Source organism: Gossypium hirsutum, unplaced genomic scaffold (assembly GCF_007990345.1).
Source record: "Gossypium hirsutum isolate 1008001.06 unplaced genomic scaffold, Gossypium_hirsutum_v2.1 scaffold_163, whole genome shotgun sequence".
NCBI classification, from domain to species: Eukaryota; Viridiplantae; Streptophyta; class Magnoliopsida; order Malvales; family Malvaceae; genus Gossypium; species Gossypium hirsutum.
Genome location: NW_024402847.1, coordinates 1 through 24,398, shown reverse-complemented (window position 1 = coordinate 24,398; position 24,398 = coordinate 1). Strand labels below are relative to the sequence as shown.

The following is a 24,398-nucleotide window of genomic DNA, read 5'->3' as shown; positions in this document are numbered from 1 at the left end:
GACTCAGTCTGGCCACTGAGCAATTAGTAAAGAGTAATCGCTGCGCAGCAGCTATAATATTATTCGTAATAACTATTCACATTGCTAGTACTCGAATCAAAGTAGTAGTTGCGATCCAAAAGCATTATCCCACCCGTTTTGGATGAAAAAAATGCTAGAATATTTAGAAACAAGCCTTCTTCTTCAGCCGTTTATGTTCTGAAAACCAAGTCTGAGCTGTTAATAGATCAAGCTGTCGGTTTTGCTAACACCTATTAGAGAAAACAGGAAATTATGAAGAATTTCCATGGGCAAATCATTCACGTATACAGATAAAAAATATATACACTATATATCGATGAAAAGAGGCAGATAGTATTGCAATGAGCAATGATGATGTCAAACCCTAGCAATATAAACAACCCGATGGAAGATAATAAACATTTAACGCATGACACGCCCACAAAGGAAGGTATATCGTTAAAATCAGCTGACTAGTATTGTCTTACGCTGTCAAGATGACCTAAATTGGAATGGCTGTTGCAAGAAAGTAACGAGTCGGCATACATAATAACCATTATTATATATATCAGTGATATTCAGGTAATTAAAAGCATAGAAAGGAAGATGTAAGGTAAATAGGATGTCATATATGAATGAAACTGATACGGGAGGAGGAGACGAACGTACCTCTATTTCTTCATGATCATCAAATGCATCAATGGTGCTGTTTGCGAGAACAGTAGATACACCTTTGCTAAATAATTTATTCATCTGAACCTCGATAGATACTGAAAGAACAGAAAAAATAATTTGTAAGATTAATGAAATATGGCGTAAACTTTTGTATATCCTTGCAATTTAAGGATTTAGCCTATCGTTCAGACTTTTGCTCGTAGAATTTGGGAAATCGAAAAAATTATTTGGCTTGAGTTAATTCAAATGTAAAAATGACAATACAAGCCTAAATCAAAAGCAACAACGTATTCTCTCCAGCCAATCATGGTAAGCATGCAGGAAATAATGATTACCGAATGAACCTGAAATATTCCCATTTCCCACACAACAGGTTAACTAACAATTATGGTGCAAAGAACTAACCGGACAAGCTTGCGTCGGTCAACAATAACGAGAACTAAATTCAGTGAACTTCAAAAAGAAATTGAAAGGAGACCCTAAGACGAGAAAATTACCTATGCCGAAAGTATGGATGGATGGATGGACATAACACTCCTTGATTTGTCTATCGTTTTTGCATACAGTGACAAATGTTTCTCTCGTCTTCGACAGGCCCAACAGTAACAAGAAAAATCATAAGAATTGAACCTCTAGAATTTGATAGCATGTCAGCAGTCTATTAATGACAACTTTTGCAACCTAAAAGCAATAAATGTCTTTGTTCATTGTTGTCAATGACCAAAAGTTTGGCTTATAATTTAGACAAAATTAATTTCATTTGGCCTTTCTAGAGTTTTTAGATTTAGTTTGTATATTAAATCTATAAGAGAATATTATCATGAAAGCAAATAATAAATAATATATATACTTTTATTATATTGATATAATTACAAAACCTAAGATGATTTCCTAAAATAATCAAAAAGAAAAACTTAACTAAACAATTAAAAAATAAAACTAAAAAGACCTAAAATTATTGAAAAATCTAAATAAAAAAAGAATTTAAAGAGTAAAATCTTCACAAACGGCTTCCACGGCTAATTTTTTTACTTCACAAGAAGGTCTTCCGAATTTTTCTTCAGTAATTTTGAAGGAGCACGATTCTTTACCCAGACATTCCTGTTAAAATTTTCAAAATATATATCATTGGAAAAAATATATTTCAAGATATTAAAAAATAATATGAAAATAACTTACCTTTTCAAGAATTGATAAAGCATCCACTTCCGAGTCAAATTCACTTTTGTCAAATGATCCGCACACACCTTGTGGACTACCAAAACTAGCAAACTTAATCTTTGAAATTGGTCGATCCTGGCATGATAATTCCACTTCTTTTCCTTCGTGAGTATTTATGCAAACCGATCCGATTTCAACGGTTTGGAATTGTACACCAGAAGGATTACCACCAAATTCCTCAAACAATACCAAAGTGTTCTCACTGTCTTTAAGAAATGATCGAGGAACATGGTACCTATAAAACAACAAAATTAGAATAATGAAAAAAATACTAACAATATAAAAATATATATTAACATATGTAAAAAACTTAAGATTACCATCTTTGGGTAGGTTCACCGCACTTAGAGACACATTTACTATCACTGTATCTACCACGATAGTCACAAGTCTCTGTCTTACAAAGCTGCTTATCAGCTATATAAGATGGCCAATATCTACCAAGGCTATGACCATTTACCCAAGCCATGCCCTTTCCTAAACCTAGTAAATCCACAACAACTGGTTTATTCCCCAACGGAGCTTTGAATGTTGTCTACAATTTAAAAAAAATAACCAAACATAAATATTAATAAAATCAAACATTATATGTAACATTTATATGCAAGTAAATGTATTGGTTTTAATTACCTTGTACCAAGTGAAGTTCTTGTCAACCGGAATAGGGTCAGAGACCCATTTGGATGATGATTTTGAAGCACAATCTGTGTCGAAAAACTTGTTTGAAATCCCATTCAAACCAACTTTATATGTCCATTTATTTGAAGACAAATCCTTGACAACATTTTTGTTCAAAACTAGCTCAATTGGTGATGTAATTCCAGCTCCAACCAGATCAAACATTGGACCATAGTTCTGCATTATTTTGATTCAAATTATATGTTAAAATTCTAGAGTTTTTTTATTTGTCGTATGTATATATATATATGTATGTATATACCTTGAATCCAACAGTGACACTAAGTAATGATATCAAGTTTTTCCCGAGGGATAGGTTGACGTTCCTCTCGAAAACATATGTCACGTTGTTGTTACCATATTTTGACCATTGTGAACCTACGAAAACAAATACATATATAATCAAATAAATATATTTTGAATTCAATATAATATATATAAAACATAGTTCATAATTACCGATATATTCTCCATTGAAAAAAGCATGAAGAACATGACCAGTATCATTGACACGAAGTGTCACTGTTCCATTCAACATGGGATCATCTTTTGCAACATTAATACTGTCCAAAAAATAAATTAATTAATTAATCAAAATATATATAATTTACATTAAATGAATTGAATATAGTTGTGTTAAATAATTTACCTTGTCATATACCACAAATAATCACTAGCATCATTTGCCATATCCTTTTGATCAACAATCTTGTTAACGGAAACATCTCCCCTTCCTTGAACAGAAGTAGATTCGATCAACTCGGGTCGCCACATCCATTTCAAAGAACTCGGTTCATCTTCAGCTTTGTTCAATTTCTTAATCATCAATGAAGTTTGAGCAGAAACCTAGTTTTTTTTTAAATATAAACCCATTAACAATCATAACATATTTATTATAATTATAATAACCCAAAACACAAAAATAGGATTTACCTTAGCGGTATTATATGCTTCCTCCCTACAATCTGGAAGGATACTAATAGACCATGCTGGAACAAAGTAATTAATGCCTCCGAAGTTGACATTTGCATCTATTTTGGTATTTGTATTGCTCAAAAAACAACTTGATTTCTCCTTTGTTTCATAAATAGTAGCCTAAATCATATATATAATTAAGAATAATAATTAGAATAAAATGATAAATATTTATTATTTTATCAAATAAATTTTTATATATATTCATTTTATTACCATGACTAAATTGCTGAGTTTTTCATTTTTAACGTCTCCATTTGTAAGAATATACTCAATGGAATGTAGAACATCATGAAGCTGCTTCAAATGTCCCCATTTTGGTTGATTCAAATTTCCTAATAAAAATTAATAATTAATTAGAATAATTATAACTTATACATATATATTCAGAGGCATGAAATTACCATATTCATCGAGAGGTGCATTATAATCATATGTAGTGGTAATATATGGGCCACCAGAAGTTCTACCAAAATTGGTACCACCATGATACTAAAAAAATTGGAAAAACAAAGGGGTTAATTAATAAAATTAAATTATTAATTTTAAGAATTTAATTTTTTAAAAAAATCACTTGCCATGTAATAATTTTGTAGTGTACCACCCTTTTGGAAAAATCGAGCAACAGAGTAAGCAAGATCTTCAGCTGTTCTAAATGGGTCTGCACCACCCCAACTCTTAAACCTAAAGTTAAATAAAATAAAATTTAATGTAAAGTTTATAATTAAAATTAAATTAAGAACAATTTTAAGAAGAAAAAGAAAAAGTCACCATCCAGTCCAATTTTCAGTCCACAATTTAGGGGTATTAGGGTCTTTTGGTTTGTACTCATCACAATACCAACCATTGCATGTCTCCAGCTACGATTATAATTAAACAAATCGAAATCAAAATTCAACCGTTATCACAAAAAAATGTATTTCTAAATAAAATAATATAGTAAAAAGTAAATAAAATACAATACCATAGGCTTTGGTGGAGCAGCTTGTTGACACATGATCCACGGGACACCAATATCAAGAGAATCAGCCATTTGGGCACACCAATTAATATATGATTTCCCCTCGTCTCCATATGGTTCCATAACATTTCCATATTCATTCTCAACCTATATATATACATTTAATTTTGATATTATTTAAATACATAATAAAAATAATAAAACATAAAAAATTATCATATATACCTGAGCTAGAATGATATTTCCTCCTTGAGATGCAAATAGTTTCTCTTTTTTCACCATATCAACTATCAATGTTGTAAAGTTTTTCATTTCATTCTAAAAATAACAAAAATTAAACACATTATTTATATATAAAAGTAAACAAAAATAGAATAGAATTTTTGTTTTTTAAAAAAGTTACTGAAAATCAAAAGAATTACCATAAAGACATCGTTTTTAGTACGAAGAGAAACTCCAGGCATGTTATGCAACCATACAGGGAAGCCTCTAATAAAAAATAATAAAAAAATTAAAAACTAGTTAGATAATTTATTAAATATCATAGTTAGTTAAAATTTGAAAATAAATTAATTTACCCATAATTCCACTCAGCACAGGTATAAGGTCCAATTCGAAGAATTGCATATAAACCTTGGTCTTGAATCGTTTTAAGAAATCGAATAAGATCAAGATTTCCACTAAAATCATACTGACGACGAGTTGGCTCATGTGCATTCCAAAAAACATATGTTTCAACCGCATCCAATCCACCTTCTTTGGCTTTTCTTATAAGATCCGGCCACATCTAATAATAAAAAATTAATCAATCAATTATTCAAAATCAAATTATAAAAAAAAAACCCCCGAATAATTCAATTGTAAAATATTACCTGAGCAGTACTTCTGGGATAATGAATCGAACCCGAAAGGATAATTCTATGATTTCCATCAATTATGATGGATCTTGAATCATGAGTGACATTAAGCGCATTCGAATGAAATAGGATGAAAGAAAAAATAAAAGCAGTAAATAAAAGATTGAATATATTCATTCTTCTCTTATCCAGTAAAGCAAAAGAAAAAGTGTTGGGAGTGAAAAATCAGAAGAGTATGATAATGAATTTATAAGGGTAGTAATTGAGTTCATATCAAAGACTAGATTTTCAAAACATATTTAATTAGATTTATATAATTAGAGAAATCAAGAGGTTCGATTTAGTAATATGAGTGTTGAAACTTGAACAACATTAATTAAATATTTTTTAATTATAATTAATTGAGATTTTTGTATCTCTATATTAAATTAAGGTTTCTTTGGTCATGATAATTCAATTTAAAAATTAAAAAAAAAATTTAAGTGTCATTATATTTTGTGTGAAGTAGGATAAACGTATATAATTCTTTATACATAATTTTTTTTGACAAATTCTTTATAAATTAATAATTCATTTTAAAACAAATTTTGTATATACAAACAGGTTGTGGACGATGTTGTATGAACTATAAAATCGAGCAACCAGATTCAAACAAAAACTCCAACTAATTCTCGTAATGTGTTTATCAATCGTCTTGGTTAGGACAACATGATTCTGAGCAACAATGAAGGCAGCCGATGCATGCCAGGGCGGTGCATAGCTGTGTTAACGTGGTGGCACATTGATTATTCATCTTCGAACAACACCGGATGCAGCCCATGCAACAGCATCGATTACATATCCCACCGAAGTAATTCGAGGTTGTCTTAATAAATATCTTGGCAACTTCGGGCAATTCTGGTTCTTGAGATCCAGGACGAATGTTTTCGGCAGTTGCAATCTGGTCACCGAAGCCAACTGAAAGTCTTTGAAGCAGTATCATTTCGGGCGGTCCAGATTCCACGATTTTCTGTGGATCACCTTTCTTCTGGCATGCCAAAAACATTAACAGGGAATGAGAAAGCAGCCTTAGCAATGTTTGTAGAGAAAATATGAAAATAAACGAAGAAACCCCGGCATACCATACTCTGTTTAGAAACTATAGTGATATATACCAGGGTGTCGTATTATACGAGGCAAAAGCATACCTTCCAAGCTCCAAAATGTTTCATTATATTTTTCTCGAGAAGGGTCATTCGGGTATACTCGGAGATGTTGCAAGTTTGTATGCTCAACTTTGCAACCTGCCAACAACAAAATCATTAGCATTAGCAACAGTTTTTTTACTACTAAGAAATGAGGAGATCCAAACGAGTGAAACAAATCGAACACATTCCCAATCACGCAGTCTAGTTTAAGTGGCCACTGAGCACTTAGTAAAGGGTATTTCCATAATAACTTTTCACATCGCTGGTAAATGATACGGCACAGTCACGAATCTATACCCCGGGCTATAATATTATCCATAACAACTTTTCACATTGCTACTACTCGAATCATAGTAGTTGCAATCCAAAAGCATTCTCCCACCGATTTTGGATGAAAAACAAATGCTAGAATATTTAGAAACAAACCTTCTCCTCGAGCCGTTTATTTTCTGAAAACCAAGCCTGAGCTGTTAGTAGATCAATCTGCCGTCTTGCTAACACCTGTTAGAGAAAACAGGAAATTATGAAGTACTTCCATGCGCTAGTCATTCACGTATACAGGTAAAACATATATAAACCATCGATGAAAAGCGGCAGTTAGTATTGCAATAAGCAATGATGATGTCAAACCCTAGCACTACAAACAACCCAGTGGAAGATAATAAACATTAAAGGGTCTTTAACGCATGACACACCCACAAAGGAAACTATATTGATAAAACCAGCTGACTAGTATGTGTCTTACGCTGTCAAGAGGTATATCCTTAGCCCTCCGTATCTTCAAGTCCATTGTAAAGCTACTCAAATCACCTAATATACCTTTAACTTTAAGGTTGTCGGGAAAACTGCCCTGGTACCTCCCGTATATGGTCAATGGACTTTCAAGTGAAAGGTCAGGAATCCGTGAAGAGTACACCTGTCGCGGACATCGTAAAGAAACCCAAATTAGAAGAGAACCTAAATTGGAATGGCTGTTGCAAAAAAGCAACGAGTCCGAGCAATTAGGCATACATAATAACCATCATGATGTACATCAGTGATATTCAGGTAAATAAAACATAGAAAGGCAGATATGAGGTAAATAGGATGCCGTATGTGAATGAAACTGATACAGGGGGGGACGAACATACCTCTATTTCTTCACAATCATCAAATGCATCAATGGTGATGTTTGCGAGAACAGTAGATAAACCTTTGCTAAATAATTTATTCATCTGAACCTCAATAGAATCTGAAAGAACAGAAAAAATAATTAGTAAGATTAATGAAATATGACCATATCCTCACAATTTAAGGATTTAGCCTATGGTTCAGACTTATGCTCGTAGAATTTAGGAATTCCAAATATTTGCTTGGCTTGAAGTTCAAATGTAAAATGTCAAAGTGCATACAGACCTAAATCGAAAGCAGCACCATATTCCCCCCGGCCAATCATGGCAAGCATGCGCAGGAAATAATGATTACAGAATGAACCTGAAACATTCCCATTTCCCACGCAACAAGTTAACTAACAATTACGGTGCAAAGAACTAACTGAACAAGCTGGCGTCGGTCAACAACAATGAGAACTAAATTCAGTGAACTTAAAGGAAATCGAAAGGAGACCCTAACACGTGAAAATTACCTATGCCGAAAGTATGGATGGATGGACATAACACTCCTTGATTTGTCAAACGCTTTTGCATCCAGTGACAAATGTTTCTCTCATCTTCAACAGACCCATCAGCAACAAGAAAAATCATAGGAATTGAACCTCGAGTGTTTGATAGCATGTCAGCCGCCTGACAGAAATAAATAACACGCTATTGATCGTGAGAAAGGAATACTAACCAGATTCTAATTTCTCCAACCATTTCAGAAAACACGAGAAGTTAAACGAAAAAACAAAGGCGGTTACTAACCTTTTCCAGTGGAATAAACAAATTTGTACTGCCCCCCACGGTATATTTCATACTAATCCAAGCAGTGGCCCTTTCAATCGCGTCCTTCGAAGCCAACTCCATGGATGTTGAAAATTGAAAAGCCTCATTACTAAAAGCTATAATGTTAAACGAATCTTCTGGACTGAGCTTAGAAAGGGCTGCAGATATTGCACTCTTGGTACTCTCGAGTGGTCTCCCTTGCATGCTTTCACTTATATCAACAACAAATACGACTTCCTTTTTGAACACCTATCAAATTTGAAAAAGGATAAGGATTATATACCGAAAAGAATAACCGAGCAGGTCAAACACATGCTACACCCACCTTCCTATTCTGCTCACTTCCAGGGAAAAGATAAATACAGAACATATCACTTTGGTCGTAATCATATAAAGACTGCAAAAGTATGCCTCCAAATATGTTACCGGAAGAAACCTATTAAAAGAAGTAGACAAGACATGATTATCAATATCTCGATGATAACAAGTTGAGATATTCCTCATGAAAATATCAGGAGATGGTCATAGCTGCTGATTCTTACACTATATGAGAAGCGGAAGTCAGTATTCGACCATTTGAAAATTTCAGCTTCATATAAGAAACTGAACTTCCCTTCATGGCGTCTTATTTCCTGCGAAATACGAAGCAAATCATATATTGCATCATAAGCCAAAAAAGAAAAAACACGAGCACAATGATTCAAAATCAAAATATGCAACCTTCAAAGGATGACTAGTTGCCTTGCACAAGATTCCATTCGCTACACCAGAGTTCACATTCAATTCTATCTTTTCCTTCTTCGAAATTTTCTTTATAGCAGGGGTAACATACTCCGGAAAACAAAACGGTACAGTCAACGAAAACCGGCCCGCGTTATACGACAACATCTGAGACCAACGAATCTTAATCGAAATATTAGTACCACCATCGATCTGAGAATATAAAACAAAAACAAAAAAAACATTCATCAGAAACAAAACAACAGGGAGTTAATTCGTTACAACTTGGAAGCATCGGTATCACCTGCGGTATCGTTGAAGTAAATATATGAGGCTTCAAAAATCCTCCATCTTCTGGTCTTGCTATCTTTCCAATACCCTTACTTTCTTGTTCTCCAATCAGTTCAGTAACATAAGATTTTGTAGGAAGATCAACTTCAACACCTAGAATTGAACCCTGTTAGCCAAATATAATATATTATTTGCTTGATAACATTAAATAAACACAATTCCAAACACTAAAATCAAGTTACCCAAACAGTGAATTCAATAATATTTCTCTTTTGTAGGATAAAGATTCCATTTTTAAGTCAACAAAATGAAATGAACAAAATTTTCATAATCAAACGGCAAATAGAGCTTCATGGGCTGAAAAAAGAAAGAAACAGAACTGTAAGCCAAAAAAACAGAAAAAAGAGATCAAAATTTGTCCATTTTTCCATTAATAAGTGGAGGGAACTAACCTGGTTACCCATAGGGACAGCAATAAGACAATCACAAGAACGGCTACCCATAACGCAATGAATCCTCCACGTACCTGAAACTACAATAATAGCGGTATCCACATAACAATCCACGTTTAAATTAACACCCATCATCTGAAGAGGAATCAAAGCCGGTGGGTCATACATTCCATGCACGTAAGGCTGGTAACTCGGCATATCCGGGTTGTCAACCATTCTCGGGTCGGATATAACAGCGTAAACCATCGGAGCTGAAGGTAAGTACCAATTCGTTGACCTCTCCATTAACGGTGGTGCCATACGACGCGCCACCGTTCTACTGTCTTTTCCTAAGTATACCCGTTTCGCTAACTACTGACCGTCCTCCACCGCCTTTGCAAAATCCTCCGCCATTAAAGAAAACACAACGAAAACGAAAAACCCTTTCTTTCTTTTTTTATTCTCTTCTTTATGCAAAAGCTGGGATTACTTCGATAAATGGACTCTTGCAGTGGCGTGAGCAGCACCGAATTTTTTTTATTCTTTTTTCGGTTTACTATTTTCGAGTTCATTTTTATAGTTAGTTAATTAATTAGTTTTTTCTTTATATATATTGCAACCGCGACTGCGATTGGATAAAATGTTTAGGTTGCGTAGGAAAATGAAGATGGTGAGGAAGATGAACTTTCCGATCAAAACGTGGCGGCATCCATTTGGCAAAGCGAGGGATTTACGATGGTTCCGCGAAGCAGTGGATATTAAACCTCCCCAACACAGAGAGACAGGTGGGCCAGTGAAAATCTGCTGACTCATTCCACGTGGCATTTGGACTGTATATAAAGTATATAATAAATAAAAAAGTCGGCAGATTCTTTTATATATATATATATAAGATAAAGTCGGCAGATTTCACTCCCTTGATTCTGTTTAATATTTTTATTGTTTGATGGTAAATTTAATTTTTTTATTATTTTGGTCCTAATTTTAGAGCTTATAAATTTTTTTGGGAAATTATTTATATCCGAAATTAGAGTATATTGTCTCAAGGTTTTTATATATTTCTCCATTTTATTACCCTTATTTTTTCTGGCCATGGTTGGATTTTAAGTAATAACCTCTATGGAAAAATGCAAAATACTTGAATTCGGGTACTAGTGTTAGATATTGTTGTGGCGAGTTCGGTCTCTTTTAGAAAAAGCATTCCAAGTGTACTCGTCAACTTCCGGAAATTATGGTTCTTGAGATCCAGGAGGGATGTTTTCGGCAGTAGCAATCAGGTCAATGAAGGCAACTGAAAGTCTTTGAAGCAGTATCATTTCGAGCGGTTCAGAATCCAGGATTTTGTGTGGATCGCCTTTCTTCTGTTATGCCAAAACATTAACAGGGAATGAGAAGGCAGACTTAGTAATGTTTGTAGCGAAAATATGGAAATAAAGGAAGAAATCCTGGCATACTCTGTTTAGAAAATATAGTGATATATACGAGGTAAAAGCATACCTTCTAAGCTCCAGAAGAGCATTTTATATCTGGAGAAGGATCATTTGGGAGATGTTGCAAGTCAGTATGCTCTGTTAAGATACAATGCTTGTGAAAATATTCATTGAATCAAAACTATCATTTAGTACAATCGTTGTTTGTATATTTATAGTAGCAAACTTAACTAACATGTGCTAATAGCTAACCGATAATTAACTAACTAACTGCCTAACTGTCTTATTAGTTACTCTAATATTCTCCCGGTTTTGCTTCAACGTTTAAAACTTGAATATCGTCATTACTGAAACGAACTTGCAATTCTTGTATGAATGTAGCAAACTGTTTTAGTGGTATAGGCTTGGTAAGAACATCAGCAATTTGTCTTGTGGATGGAACAAAACTGACCTGCAGTACACCATCAAGTACTTTTTCACGCACAAAGTGATGATCAATCTCCACATGTTTCTTTCGAGTATGATGAGTTAGATTTGCAGTCATGGTGACTGTAGAGGGATTGTCGCACCATACTACTGGTATCTGACAAACTGACATGCCAATTTCATCTAACAGCAGCTTAACCCATAGCAACTCAGATACACAATTAGCTAAGATGCGGTATTCGGCTTCAGATGAGGACCTGGATACTACTGCTTACTTCTTGAAGCACCATGCAATCGGGTTTGGTTCTAGGTAAACCACATATCCTGTGGTAGAACGTCGATCTTCAACAGAGGCAACCCAGTCAACATCAGAGTAGCACACTAACTTAAACTGACCTTTTGAGAGGAACAAACCATGATCCATAGTCCCTATAAGGTACCTCAATACACGCTTAACTGCCTTTCAATGGATATCACTAGGCAAGTTCATGTACTGACTTAGTTTGTTCACGCAAAACGCTAAGTCAGGACGTGTAATACACAAATACTGAAGCATGCCAACTGTACTCTGATACAAGTGACCACCAGCAAATGATGGACTACCATCTGAAGCAACTAGTTTGGGAGTGCTCACCATGGGTGTAGGCGTAGGTGCAGCTATTGCCATGCCTGTTTTATGAAGTATTTCCGAGACATATTTCTTCTGATTAAGGAACAGACCCTGAGGTGTATGTTGCACTTCAATGCCCAAGAAAAAATTGATCCTACCCATGTCTTTAAGAGCAAAATTATCATGAAACTGACTTATCACTTTGTTTATATCTGTAATGGAGCTGCCTGTGACTACTATGTCATCCACATGAGTCATAAGCCGCAAGAGTTATCCATCGAAGGCTCGAATGAATAGTGAAGGATCAGCTTTCGATGTACAAAAACCAAGTTAATCCACTAGATACTGCTTTAGTGTCTGAAACCATGCACGAGGAGCTTGCCTCAGACTATACAATGCCTTGGTCAGTCGACAAACAAGTTTTTGGCCATTGTCACCTGCAACTTCAAACCCAGGTGGTTGAGCCATATAAATCTCTTATGTTAGATCCCCATTGAGAATGACATTATTCACATCAACTTGCCTTAATGACCAGCCTTTTTATGACTACAATAGCTAGAACAGCCCGTATAGTTGTTGCCTTAACTACTGGACTAAACATGTCGCAAAAATTAAATCCAGCATGTTGAGAAAAACCTTTAGCCACCAATCGTGCCTTATACCTCTCCACGGTCTCATCAGCCCTCTTTTTCACTTTAAACAGCCACTTGCATCCAATGACCTTCCTATTAGCAGACAGAGGACAAATAGCCTATGTTTTATTTTGAAGAAGAACCTGTAACTCATTATGTATCGCTGCTTGCCAACACTCATCTTGCATTGCTTCATGGATGTCAGCAGAGTATCATTCAATAAACAAGCTACATTGCTTAGGTAGGCCTTCGATTTAAAAATACTAGCCTTGCTACGTGTAACCATTGCATAAGAATTAACTGGGATAGCAGGTGATGGAGAAGACACATGTGGCCTACCAAAACTAGACCTTCTAGAGCTGAAACTTACACAAGGGGACTGTACTAGAGTATCAACACTGAGCACAGAAACCTCATTCAAGGAATTAACACGGGTAACCATTGGAACATTAACTACTGGAGTACCCTGAGCTGTATGAACTGGTGTCATAATAAGAAGCTTAGAACTAGACTGTGAAATAGAAGGTATGGAAGCTGCAGACTTGGGGCAGAGAGTTTTAAATAGAAATTCATTTTCATGAAATGTAACATGACGGGAAATATAGACCCTTCCATCAGTAGCCTGACAACGGTACCCTTTATAACATGGTGAATACCCCAAAAACGTGAATGGAGTTAACCTATATTGTATGGAGTTGACCTATACTGTAGTTTTAAAGTATTGTATGGTCGAAGGTTCAAAAATCATAAGCAACCAAATACTCTAAGGAATGAATAAATTATATCGGTACTAGTTAATGTTATGAAGTGATATGGTTAGTTGTGGTTTAAACATGTATAAGCGGGTATTGTTGTAAGTTGAGTATATGAAAGTGACATATGATTGATGCTTATTTAAGTGTCCAAATGCTTTACTATATAGTCATAAGTTTCGGCTAATGGAATTTTAATGTATATGTAATTTGTTATGTTATTTTATAATAAGTAAAATATGTTTAGTTAGTTTGATTAAATTTGAGGTGAATTGGTTTTATAATTTATATTTTTCGAATCTAGTATAAATTATTCGTGAACATCTGAGTTTAGTAATGTTATAAACGTATAGTTATTCATTGGGGCATGAAAGGTGATAAATGTTTGTGTTGAATTGTGTCTTATTCAGTAATGCCTCGTAACCCTAATCTGGCGACGGTTACGGGTTAAGGGTGTTACATGCTAATAATAGCTAACCGATAGTTAACTAACAAACTGCCTAACTGTCTTATTAGTTACTCTAACATGCTCAACTTTGTAACTTGCCAACAACAAAATCAATAGCATTAGCATCAGTTGTTTACTACTAAGAAATGCAGAGATCAAAATGCCAATGACTCAGTCTGGCCACTGAGCAATTAGTAAAGAGTAATCGCTGCGCAGCAGCTATAATATTATTCGTAATAACTATTCACATTGCTAGTACTCGAATCAAAGTAGTAGTTGCGATCCAAAAGCATTATCCCACCCGTTTTGGATGAAAAAAATGCTAGAATATTTAGAAACAAGCCTTCTTCTTCAGCCGTTTATGTTCTGAAAACCAAGTCTGAGCTGTTAATAGATCAAGCTGTCGTTTTGCTAACACCTATTAGAGAAAACAGGAAATTATAAAGAATTTCCATGGGCAAATCATTCACGTATACAGATAAAAAATATATACACTATATATCGATGAAAAGAGGCAGATAGTATTGCAATGAGCAATGATGATGTCAAACCCTAGCAATATAAACAACCCGATGGAAGATAATAAACATTTAACGCATGACACGCCCACAAAGGAAGGTATATCGTTAAAATCAGCTGACTAGTATTGTCTTACGCTGTCAAGATGACCTAAATTGGAATGGCTGTTGCAAGAAAGTAACGAGTCGGCATACATAATAACCATTATTATATATATCAGTGATATTCAGGTAATTAAAAGCATAGAAAGGAAGATGTAAGGTAAATAGGATGTCATATATGAATGAAACTGATACGGGAGGAGGAGACGAACGTACCTCTATTTCTTCATGATCATCAAATGCATCAATGGTGCTGTTTGCGAGAACAGTAGATACACCTTTGCTAAATAATTTATTCATCTGAACCTCGATAGATACTGAAAGAACAGAAAAAATAATTTGTAAGATTAATGAAATATGGCGTAAACTTTTGTATATCCTTGCAATTTAAGGATTTAGCCTATCGTTCAGACTTTTGCTCGTAGAATTTGGGAAATCGAAAAAATTATTTGGCTTGAGTTAATTCAAATGTAAAAATGACAATACAAGCCTAAATCAAAAGCAACAACGTATTCTCTCCAGCCAATCATGGTAAGCATGCAGGAAATAATGATTACCGAATGAACCTGAAATATTCCCATTTCCCACACAACAGGTTAACTAACAATTATGGTGCAAAGAACTAACCGGACAAGCTTGCGTCGGTCAACAATAACGAGAACTAAATTCAGTGAACTTCAAAAAGAAATTGAAAGGAGACCCTAAGACGAGAAAATTACCTATGCCGAAAGTATGGATGGATGGATGGACATAACACTCCTTGATTTGTCTATCGTTTTTGCATACAGTGACAAATGTTTCTCTCGTCTTTGACAGGCCCAACAGTAACAAGAAAAATCATAAGAATTGAACCTCTAGAATTTGATAGCATGTCAGCAGTCTATTAATGACAACTTTTGCAACCTAAAAGCAAATAAATGTCTTTGTTCATTGTTGTCAATGACCAAAAGTTTGGCTTATAATTGTACAAGCCAATCTGAACTTCAAACCATTACAAGAAGATAGCCTAACAATAGCCATAAGCCAACGAAACCAGTCAGACTAGGCAGAAACTAGCTGTTGTGCGACTGCTCTAGCGCTACTGCCTCTGTTACACCGTCAACTCACTGCGCCACCTGCTCCAAGTCAATCACCTGCAAGGAGAGAAACAAACACGCAACAAGGAGAAAAAGAAGCAGACAACACAAAACAAGAAAATATTAAATCTTTTCTTTCTTTTTGTTCTTTCGCTATAAAAGCCGAACATAAAGAGAAAGAGGGATTGTTTTTTTTTCGGGAACAGTGGGCTTTTCTTTCCTTTTGGTAGCATTTACAGAAATAAAAAGCAAAAGTTTAAAGGTGATAAGCAGGGTTCTCTTTTATTTTCGATTCTTCTTAGATATATATTTTTTCTTTTGTTTATTTACTTATATACATATATATATAAAGAGAAAAGTGTAAAAAATATATACCTTTTTGAAGTTTTCCGGCCACCGTGTACGGTGGCCGCGCGCCGTAAATGGCGAAAGATCGCCGGAACCCATGGCCGGACTTGGGCCTGAGAGAGAAGGAGAGAGCTCTCTCTCTGTTTTTTTAAAAGATGAAACTGATTTGTTTTTTTTTTGGTTTTTCTTATTATTTATACTAAACATGAAACGACGTCGTTTTGGTGGGGAGGATCCGCGCGTTGACCGACCCAACCGCCTAGGATCCGCGTGTTTTCTAGCGCATGGGTAATTTGCGCACGCGGTCCTCCCTCTTTTGCGATGGTTTTCAATTTGGTCCAAGAACCATGCGCCTGGGCCTTGGCAGAACGGCACCATTTGGTTAACATGGGAATATTTCCCATTTGGCCCTTCTACTTTTCGCGTCCATCATAATTGGGTCCTTTCTTTATTTATTTATTTTCGATTTCGCCCCAAATGTTGCTCTTTTATTATTCTAGTCCTTTTCTAAATTTTTTTTACTTTTATTTTATTATTAAACCTATTATGTTATTTACTGTTATTATTATTATCCTCATATTTTGTTTATACTTATTATGTAAATTTTATATATATGCTTCATATTATATTATTATTATATAATTGCTTATATATGTATATAGGTATATGTATATGTATGTTTTTATATACAAAAATACTTTTTTTCATATGTGTATATTTATATATATATATATGCTCTTACATATTCATTATATTTTCAAATATATTGTTTATATTTTTTGTACTTTGTGATTTATATATATAATTACATATGTATTTATATATATTTGATGATGGTTTTACACGTATACATGTACGTGCATATATGCTTATGTATTTTCACGTCCAATAGTTTTAAATAAGGTGTACTTGCGCATGCTTTTCATATTTTCATGCTTATATGTATACGTGTTTATGTATCTTTATAATTATATGATTTTGTTGATTTTGTTCATTTATTTATTTACATGTTTATTATTGTTTATTTTCTTACTTTAGTTTTTATCGTTTGTTATTTCGCCCGTATAATTGTTTTTATTGTTTATTATTTTGCTTGTATCATTTTATTTACATTGTCATCATTATTATTATTTTGCATTCATTTTTACTCGGATTTATCAAAAACAAAAAAATCTAAATAAAAGTAACACTCGGTATTTTAGATCTTCGAGAGAATCGAGCCCTAACGTATTGGGTTCCGATTTTCTTCGTTGAATTTAAATAATCGAGATTACTCTTTTAAAAATGATATAAAGTTCGTTATCAAGAATTCAATACGTTGTGTCCTAACGCATTGGATGTGACACGTTGTTTTCTCGAGACGAGGATTTTTCGAAATAAATGCAATATTCAATGTTTAATATTTTAAGAAATTGTGCCCTAACGTATTGGGTTGCGATTTCTTCACTTGATTTTAAACAATTGAATATTCTTTTAAACTTTATTACACGATTCTTTAAACTCAAGTTTTAAATGATATCGGGAGTTAAGAAAAGATTGTGTCCTAACTTACTGGGCATGATCCCTTTCCTAAACCCGAGATAATAAAATATCTTTTTAAATAAATAAAATTTTGGCATTCATTCGCGTATCGGAAATTCGAGACATTGTGTCCTAACTTACTGGATATGATACTTTTTTCTCGATTAACGCGGAATGTGTCCCCTTTTCCCAAAATTTTCAACTTTTTAATACAAGGAACGTATTTTAAATTTCTTTAAAGTTTTCAACTTTCGACATTAAGACATTAAGTAATCAACTAAGGTACCAATTTTGGGCGTATCGAGGGTGCTAATCCTTCCTCGTGCGTAACCGACTCCCGAACCATTTTTCTGAATTTCGTGGATCAAACCTGTTGTTTTAATAAAATCAAACCGTTTATTAAAAATAACTACTTTTCGAGGTGATCCAATCACACCTCATAGAAAAGGATTGGTGGCGACTCCGTTTCATTTTTCAAAATCCAAGTCGACCCCGTTTTCATCAAAAAATGGTGTCTACAATAATTTAGACAAATTAATTTCATTTGGCCTTTCTAGAGTTTTTAGATTTAGTTTGTATATTAAATCTATAAGAGAATATTATCATGAAAGCAAATAATAAATAATATATATACTTTTATTATATTGATATAATTACAAAACCTAAGATGATTTCCTAAAATAATCAAAAAGAAAAACTTAACTAAACAATTAAAAAATAAAACTAAAAAGACCTAAAATTATTGAAAAATCTAAATAAAAAAGAATTTAAAGAGTAAAATCTTCACAAACGGCTTCCACGGCTAATTTTTTTACTTCACAAGAAGGTCTTCCGAATTTTTCTTCAGTAATTTTGAAGGAGCACGATTCTTTACCCAGACATTCCTGTTAAAATTTTCAAAATATATATCATTGGAAAAATATATTTCAAGATATTAAAAAATAATATGAAAATAACTTACCTTTTCAAGAATTGATAAAGCATCCACTTCCGAGTCAAATTCACTTTTGTCAAATGATCCGCACACACCTTGTGGACTACCAAAACTAGCAAACTTAATCTTTGAAATTGGTCGATCCTGGCATGATAATTCCACTTCTTTTCCTTCGTGAGTATTTATGCAAACCGATCCGATTTCAACGGTTTGGAATTGTACACCAGAAGGATTACCACCAAATTCCTCAAACAATACCAAAGTGTTCTCACTGTCTTTAAGAAATGATTGAGGAACATGGTACCTATAAAACAACAAAATTAGAATAATGAAAAAAATACTAACAATATAAAAATATATATTAACATATGTAAAAAACTTAAGATTACCATCTTTGGGTAGGTTCACCGCACTTAGAGACACATTTACTATCATTGTATCTACCACGATAGTCACAAGTCTCTGTCTTACAAAGCTGCTTATCAGCTATATAAGATGGCCAATATCTACCAAGGCTATGACCATTTACCCAAGCCATGCCCTTTCCTAAACCTAGTAAATCCACAACAACTGGTTTATTCCCCAACGGAGCTTTCAATGTTGTCTACAATTTAAAAAAAATAACCAAACATAAATATTAATAAAATCAAACATTATATGTAACATTTATATGCAAGTAAATGTATTGGTTTTAATTACCTTGTACCAAGTGAAGTTCTTGTCAACCGGAATAGGGTCAGAGACCCATTTGGATGATGATTTTGAAGCACAATCTGTGTCGAAAAACTTGTTTGAAATCCCATTCAAACCAACTTTATATGTCCATTTATTTGAAGACAAATCCTTGACAACATTTTTGTTCAAAACTAGCTCAATTGGTGATGTAATTCCAGCTCCAACCAGATCAAACATTGGACCATAGTTCTGCATTATTTTGATTCAAATTATATGTTAAAATTCTAGAGTTTTTTTATTTGTCGTATGTATATATATATATATGTATGTATATACCTTGAATCCAACAGTGACACTAAGTAATGATATCAAGTTTTTCCCGAGGGATAGGTTGACGTTCCTCTCGAAAACATATGTCACGTTGTTGTTACCATATTTTGACCATTGAGAACCTACGAAAACAAATACATATATAATCAAATAAATATATTTTGAATTCAATATAATATATATAAAACATAGTTCATAATTACCGATATATTCTCCATTGAAAAAAGCATGAAGAACATGACCAGTATCATTGACACGAAGTGTCACTGTTCCATTCAACATGGGATCATCTTTTGCAACATTAATACTGTCCAAAAAATAAATTAATTAATTAATCAAAATATATATAATTTACATTAAATGAATTGAATATAGTTGTGTTAAATAATTTACCTTGTCATATACCACAAATAATCACTAGCATCATTTGCCATATCCTTTTGATCAACAATCTTGTTAACGGAAACATCTCCCCTTCCTTGAACAGAAGTAGATTCGATCAACTCGGGTCGCCACATCCATTTCAAAGAACTCGGTTCATCTTCAGCTTTGTTCAATTTCTTAATCATCAATGAAGTTTGAGCAGAAACCTAGTTTTTTTTTAAATATAAACCCATTAACAATCATAACATATTTATTATAATTATAATAACCCAAAACACAAAAATAGGATTTACCTTAGCGGTATTATATGCTTCCTCCCTACAATCTGGAAGGATACTAATAGACCATGCTGGAACAAAGTAATTAATGCCTCCGAAGTTGACATTTGCATCTATTTTGGTATTTGTATTGCTCAAAAACAACTTGATTTCTCCTTTGTTTCATAAATAGTAGCCTAAATCATATATATAATTAAGAATAATAATTAGAATAAAATGATAAATATTTATTATTTTATCAAATAAATTTTTATATATATTCATTTTATTACCATGACTAAATTGCTGAGTTTTTCATTTTTAACGTCTCCATTTGTAAGAATATACTCAATGGAATGTAGAACATCATGAAGCTGCTTCAAATGTCCCCATTTTGGTTGATTCAAATTTCCTAATAAAAATTAATAATTAATTAGAATAATTATAACTTATACATATATATTCAGAGGCATGAAATTACCATATTCATCGAGAGGTGCATTATAATCATATGTAGTGGTAATATATGGGCCACCAGAAGTTCTACCAAAATTGGTACCACCATGATACTAAAAAATTGGAAAAACAAAGGGGTTAATTAATAAAATTAAATTATTAATTTTAAGAATTTAATTTTTTAAAAAAATCACTTGCCATGTAATAATTTTGTAGTGTACCACCCTTTTGGAAAAATCGAGCAACAGAGTAAGCAAGATCTTCAGCTGTTCTAAATGGGTCTGCACCACCCCAACTCTTAAACCTAAAGTTAAATAAAATAAAATTTAATGTAAAGTTTATAATTAAAATTAAATTAAGAACAATTTTAAGAAGAAAAAGAAAAAGTCACCATCCAGTCCAATTTTCAGTCCACAATTTAGGGGTATTAGGGTCTTTTGGTTTGTACTCATCACAATACCAACCATTGCATGTCTCCAGCTACGATTATAATTAAACAAATCGAAATCAAAATTCAACCGTTATCACAAAAAAATGTATTTCTAAATAAAATAATATAGTAAAAAGTAAATAAAATACAATACCATAGGCTTTGGTGGAGCAGCTTGTTGACACATGATCCACGGGACACCAATATCAAGAGAATCAGCCATTTGGGCACACCAATTAATATATGATTTCCCCTCGTCTCCATATGGTTCCATAACATTTCCATATTCATTCTCAACCTATATATATACATTTAATTTTGATATTATTTAAATACATAATAAAAATAATAAAACATAAAAAATTATCATATATACCTGAGCTAGAATGATATTTCCTCCTTGAGATGCAAATAGTTTCTCTTTTTTCACCATATCAACTATCAATGTTGTAAAGTTTTTCATTTCATTCTAAAATAACAAAAATTAAACACATTATTTATATATAAAAGTAAACAAAAATAGAATAGAATTTTTGTTTTTTAAAAAAGTTACTGAAAATCAAAAGAATTACCATAAAGACATCGTTTTTAGTACGAAGAGAAACTCCAGGCATGTTATGCAACCATACAGGGAAGCCTCTAATAAAAAATAATAAAAAAATTAAAAACTAGTTAGATAATTTATTAAATATCATAGTTAGTTAAAATTTGAAAATAAATTAATTTACCCATAATTCCACTCAGCACAGGTATAAGGTCCAATTCGAAGAATTGCATATAAACCTTGGTCTTGAATCGTTTTAAGAAATCGAATAAGATCAAGATTTCCACTAAAATCATACTGACGACGAGTTGGCTCATGTGCATTCCAAAAAACATATGTTTCAACCGCATCCAATCCACCTTCTTTGGCTTTTCTTATAAGATCCGGCCACATCTAATAATAAAAAATTAATCAATCAATTATTCAAAATCAAATTATAAAAAAAAAACCCCCGAATAATTCAATTGTAAAATATTACCTGAGCAGTACTTCTGGGATAATGAATCGAACCCGAAAGGATAATTCTATGATTTCCATCAATTATGATGGATCTTGAATCATGAGTGACATTAAGCGCATTCGAATGAAATAGGATGAAAGAAAAAATAAAAGCAGTAAATAAAAGATTGAATATATTCATTCTTCTCTTATCCAGTAAAGCAAAAGAAAAAGTGTTGGGAGTGAAAAATCAGAAGAGTATGATAATGAATTTATAAGGGTAGTAATTGAGTTCATATCAAAGACTAGATTTTCAAACATATTTAATTAGATTTATATAATTAGAGAAATCAAGAGGTTCGATTTAGTAATATGAGTGTTGAAACTTGAACAACATTAATTAAATATTTTTTAATTATAATTAATTGAGATTTTTGTATCTCTATATTAAATTAAGGTTTCTTTGGTCATGATAATTCAATTTAAAATTAAAAAAAAATTTAAGTGTCATTATATTTGTGTGAAGTAGGATAAACGTATATAATTCTTTATACATAATTTTTTTTGACAAATTCTTTATAAATTAATAATTCATTTTAAAACAAATTTTGTATATACAAACAGGTTGTGGACGATGTTGTATGAACTATAAATCGAGCAACCAGATTCAAACAAAAACTCCAACTAATTCTCGTAATGTGTTTATCAATCGTCTTGGTTAGGACAACATGATTCTGAGCAACAATGAAGGCAGCCGATGCATGCCAGGGCGGTGCATAGCTGTGTTAACGTGGTGGCACATTGATTATTCATCTTCGAACAACACCGGATGCAGCCCATGCAACAGCATCGATTACATATCCCACCGAAGTAATTCGAGGTTGTCTTAATAAATATCTTGGCAACTTCGGGCAATTCTGGTTCTTGAGATCCAGGACGAATGTTTTCGGCAGTTGCAATCTGGTCACCGAAGCCAACTGAAAGTCTTTGAAGCAGTATCATTTCGGGCGGTCCAGATTCCACGATTTTCTGTGGATCACCTTTCTTCTGGCATGCCAAAAACATTAACAGGGAATGAGAAAGCAGCCTTAGCAATGTTTGTAGAGAAAATATGAAAATAAACGAAGAAACCCCGGCATACCATACTCTGTTTAGAAACTATAGTGATATATACCAGGGTGTCGTATTATACGAGGCAAAAGCATACCTTCCAAGCTCCAAAATGTTTCATTATATTTTTCTCGAGAAGGGTCATTCGGGTATACTCGGAGATGTTGCAAGTTTGTATGCTCAACTTTGCAACCTGCCAACAACAAAATCATTAGCATTAGCAACAGTTTTTTTACTACTAAGAAATGAGGAGATCCAAACGAGTGAAACAAATCGAACACATTCCCAATCACGCAGTCTAGTTTAAGTGGCCACTGAGCACTTAGTAAAGGGTATTTCCATAATAACTTTTCACATCGCTGGTAAATGATACGGCACAGTCACGAATCTATACCCCGGGCTATAATATTATCCATAACAACTTTTCACATTGCTACTACTCGAATCATAGTAGTTGCAATCCAAAGCATTCTCCCACCGATTTTGGATGAAAAACAAATGCTAGAATATTAGAAACAAACCTTCTCCTCGAGCCGTTTATTTTCTGAAACCAAGCCTGAGCTGTTAGTAGATCAATCTGCCGTCTTGCTAACACCTGTTAGAGAAAACAGGAAATTATGAAGTACTTCCATGCGCTAGTCATTCACGTATACAGGTAAAACATATATAAACCATCGATGAAAAGCGGCAGTTAGTATTGCAATAAGCAATGATGATGTCAAACCCTAGCACTACAAACAACCCAGTGGAAGATAATAAACATTAAAGGTCTTTAACGCATGACACACCCACAAAGGAAACTATATTGATAAAACCAGCTGACTAGTATGTGTCTTACGCTGTCAAGAGGTATATCCTTAGCCCTCCGTATCTTCAAGTCCATTGTAAAGCTACTCAAATCACCTAATATACCTTTAACTTTAAGGTTGTCGGGAAACTGCCCTGGTACCTCCCGTATATGGTCAATGGACTTTCAAGTGAAAGGTCAGGAATCCGTGAAGAGTACACCTGTCGCGACATCGTAAAGAAACCCAAATTAGAAGAACCTAATTGGAAGGC

The 24,398-nt window shown here is 33.4% G+C and overlaps 3 protein-coding genes, 1 long non-coding RNA gene and 1 pseudogene across 11 annotated transcripts; all 5 read right to left on the bottom strand.

The window, feature by feature from the left end:
* Window positions 1–1,509: 1,509 nt before the first annotated feature.
* LOC107942563 (beta-galactosidase 15) lies at window positions 1,510–5,594 on the bottom strand. The gene is made up of 17 exons (XM_041110352.1): window positions 5,383–5,594; window positions 5,089–5,297; window positions 4,933–4,999; window positions 4,736–4,828; window positions 4,514–4,657; window positions 4,321–4,409; window positions 4,128–4,233; window positions 3,954–4,041; window positions 3,766–3,884; window positions 3,508–3,669; window positions 3,224–3,420; window positions 3,034–3,137; window positions 2,837–2,952; window positions 2,527–2,751; window positions 2,217–2,431; window positions 1,855–2,131; window positions 1,510–1,776 (listed from the first exon to the last, which is right to left on the bottom strand). The coding sequence occupies exons 1-17, from the start codon at window positions 5,542–5,544 to the stop codon at window positions 1,660–1,662; spliced, it is 2,490 nt and encodes an 829-aa protein (XP_040966286.1). The 5' UTR covers window positions 5,545–5,594; the 3' UTR covers window positions 1,510–1,659.
* A 419-nt stretch (window positions 5,595–6,013) lies between these two features.
* LOC107942566 (uncharacterized) lies at window positions 6,014–10,731 on the bottom strand. 4 transcript variants are annotated; one of them, XM_041110345.1, is made up of 14 exons: window positions 10,106–10,721; window positions 9,940–10,019; window positions 9,501–9,653; window positions 9,197–9,409; window positions 9,019–9,108; window positions 8,802–8,912; window positions 8,456–8,725; window positions 8,179–8,335; window positions 7,950–8,027; window positions 7,685–7,785; window positions 7,300–7,470; window positions 6,981–7,055; window positions 6,555–6,650; window positions 6,014–6,394 (listed from the first exon to the last, which is right to left on the bottom strand). In XM_041110345.1, the coding sequence occupies exons 1-14, from the start codon at window positions 10,110–10,112 to the stop codon at window positions 6,053–6,055; spliced, it is 1,944 nt and encodes a 647-aa protein (XP_040966279.1). In that variant the 5' UTR covers window positions 10,113–10,721; the 3' UTR covers window positions 6,014–6,052. The 4 variants fall into 4 exon arrangements, 3 of the variants coding, with proteins under 3 accessions (XP_040966279.1, XP_040966278.1, XP_016731752.1); XM_041110344.1 differs by having other exon boundaries at window positions 6,014–6,391; window positions 9,940–10,731; XM_016876263.2 differs by having other exon boundaries at window positions 9,940–10,724.
* A 3,683-nt stretch (window positions 10,732–14,414) lies between these two features.
* On the bottom strand, window positions 14,415–15,760 carry LOC121226403 (uncharacterized). The gene is made up of 3 exons (XR_005924224.1): window positions 15,556–15,760; window positions 15,053–15,153; window positions 14,415–14,634 (listed from the first exon to the last, which is right to left on the bottom strand). It is a non-coding gene; the product is annotated as an uncharacterized lncRNA (long non-coding RNA).
* A 2,639-nt stretch (window positions 15,761–18,399) lies between these two features.
* LOC121226408 (beta-galactosidase 15-like) lies at window positions 18,400–22,482 on the bottom strand (annotated as a pseudogene).
* A 413-nt stretch (window positions 22,483–22,895) lies between these two features.
* Window positions 22,896–24,294, bottom strand: LOC121226406 (uncharacterized). 5 transcript variants are annotated; one of them, XR_005924227.1, is made up of 4 exons: window positions 24,178–24,294; window positions 23,861–23,934; window positions 23,437–23,532; window positions 22,896–23,276 (listed from the first exon to the last, which is right to left on the bottom strand). XR_005924227.1 is itself a non-coding variant. In XM_041110351.1 (3 exons), the coding sequence occupies exons 2-3, from the start codon at window positions 23,482–23,484 to the stop codon at window positions 22,935–22,937; spliced, it is 387 nt and encodes a 128-aa protein (XP_040966285.1). In that variant the 5' UTR covers window positions 23,485–23,532; window positions 23,734–23,806; the 3' UTR covers window positions 22,896–22,934. The 5 variants fall into 5 exon arrangements, 4 of the variants coding, with proteins under 4 accessions (XP_040966285.1, XP_040966283.1, XP_040966282.1 ...); XM_041110351.1 differs by lacking the exons at window positions 23,861–23,934; window positions 24,178–24,294 and adding an exon at window positions 23,734–23,806 and having other exon boundaries at window positions 22,896–23,273; XM_041110349.1 differs by lacking the exons at window positions 23,861–23,934; window positions 24,178–24,294 and adding an exon at window positions 23,734–23,798.
* Between the last annotated feature and the right edge of the window lie 104 nt (window positions 24,295–24,398).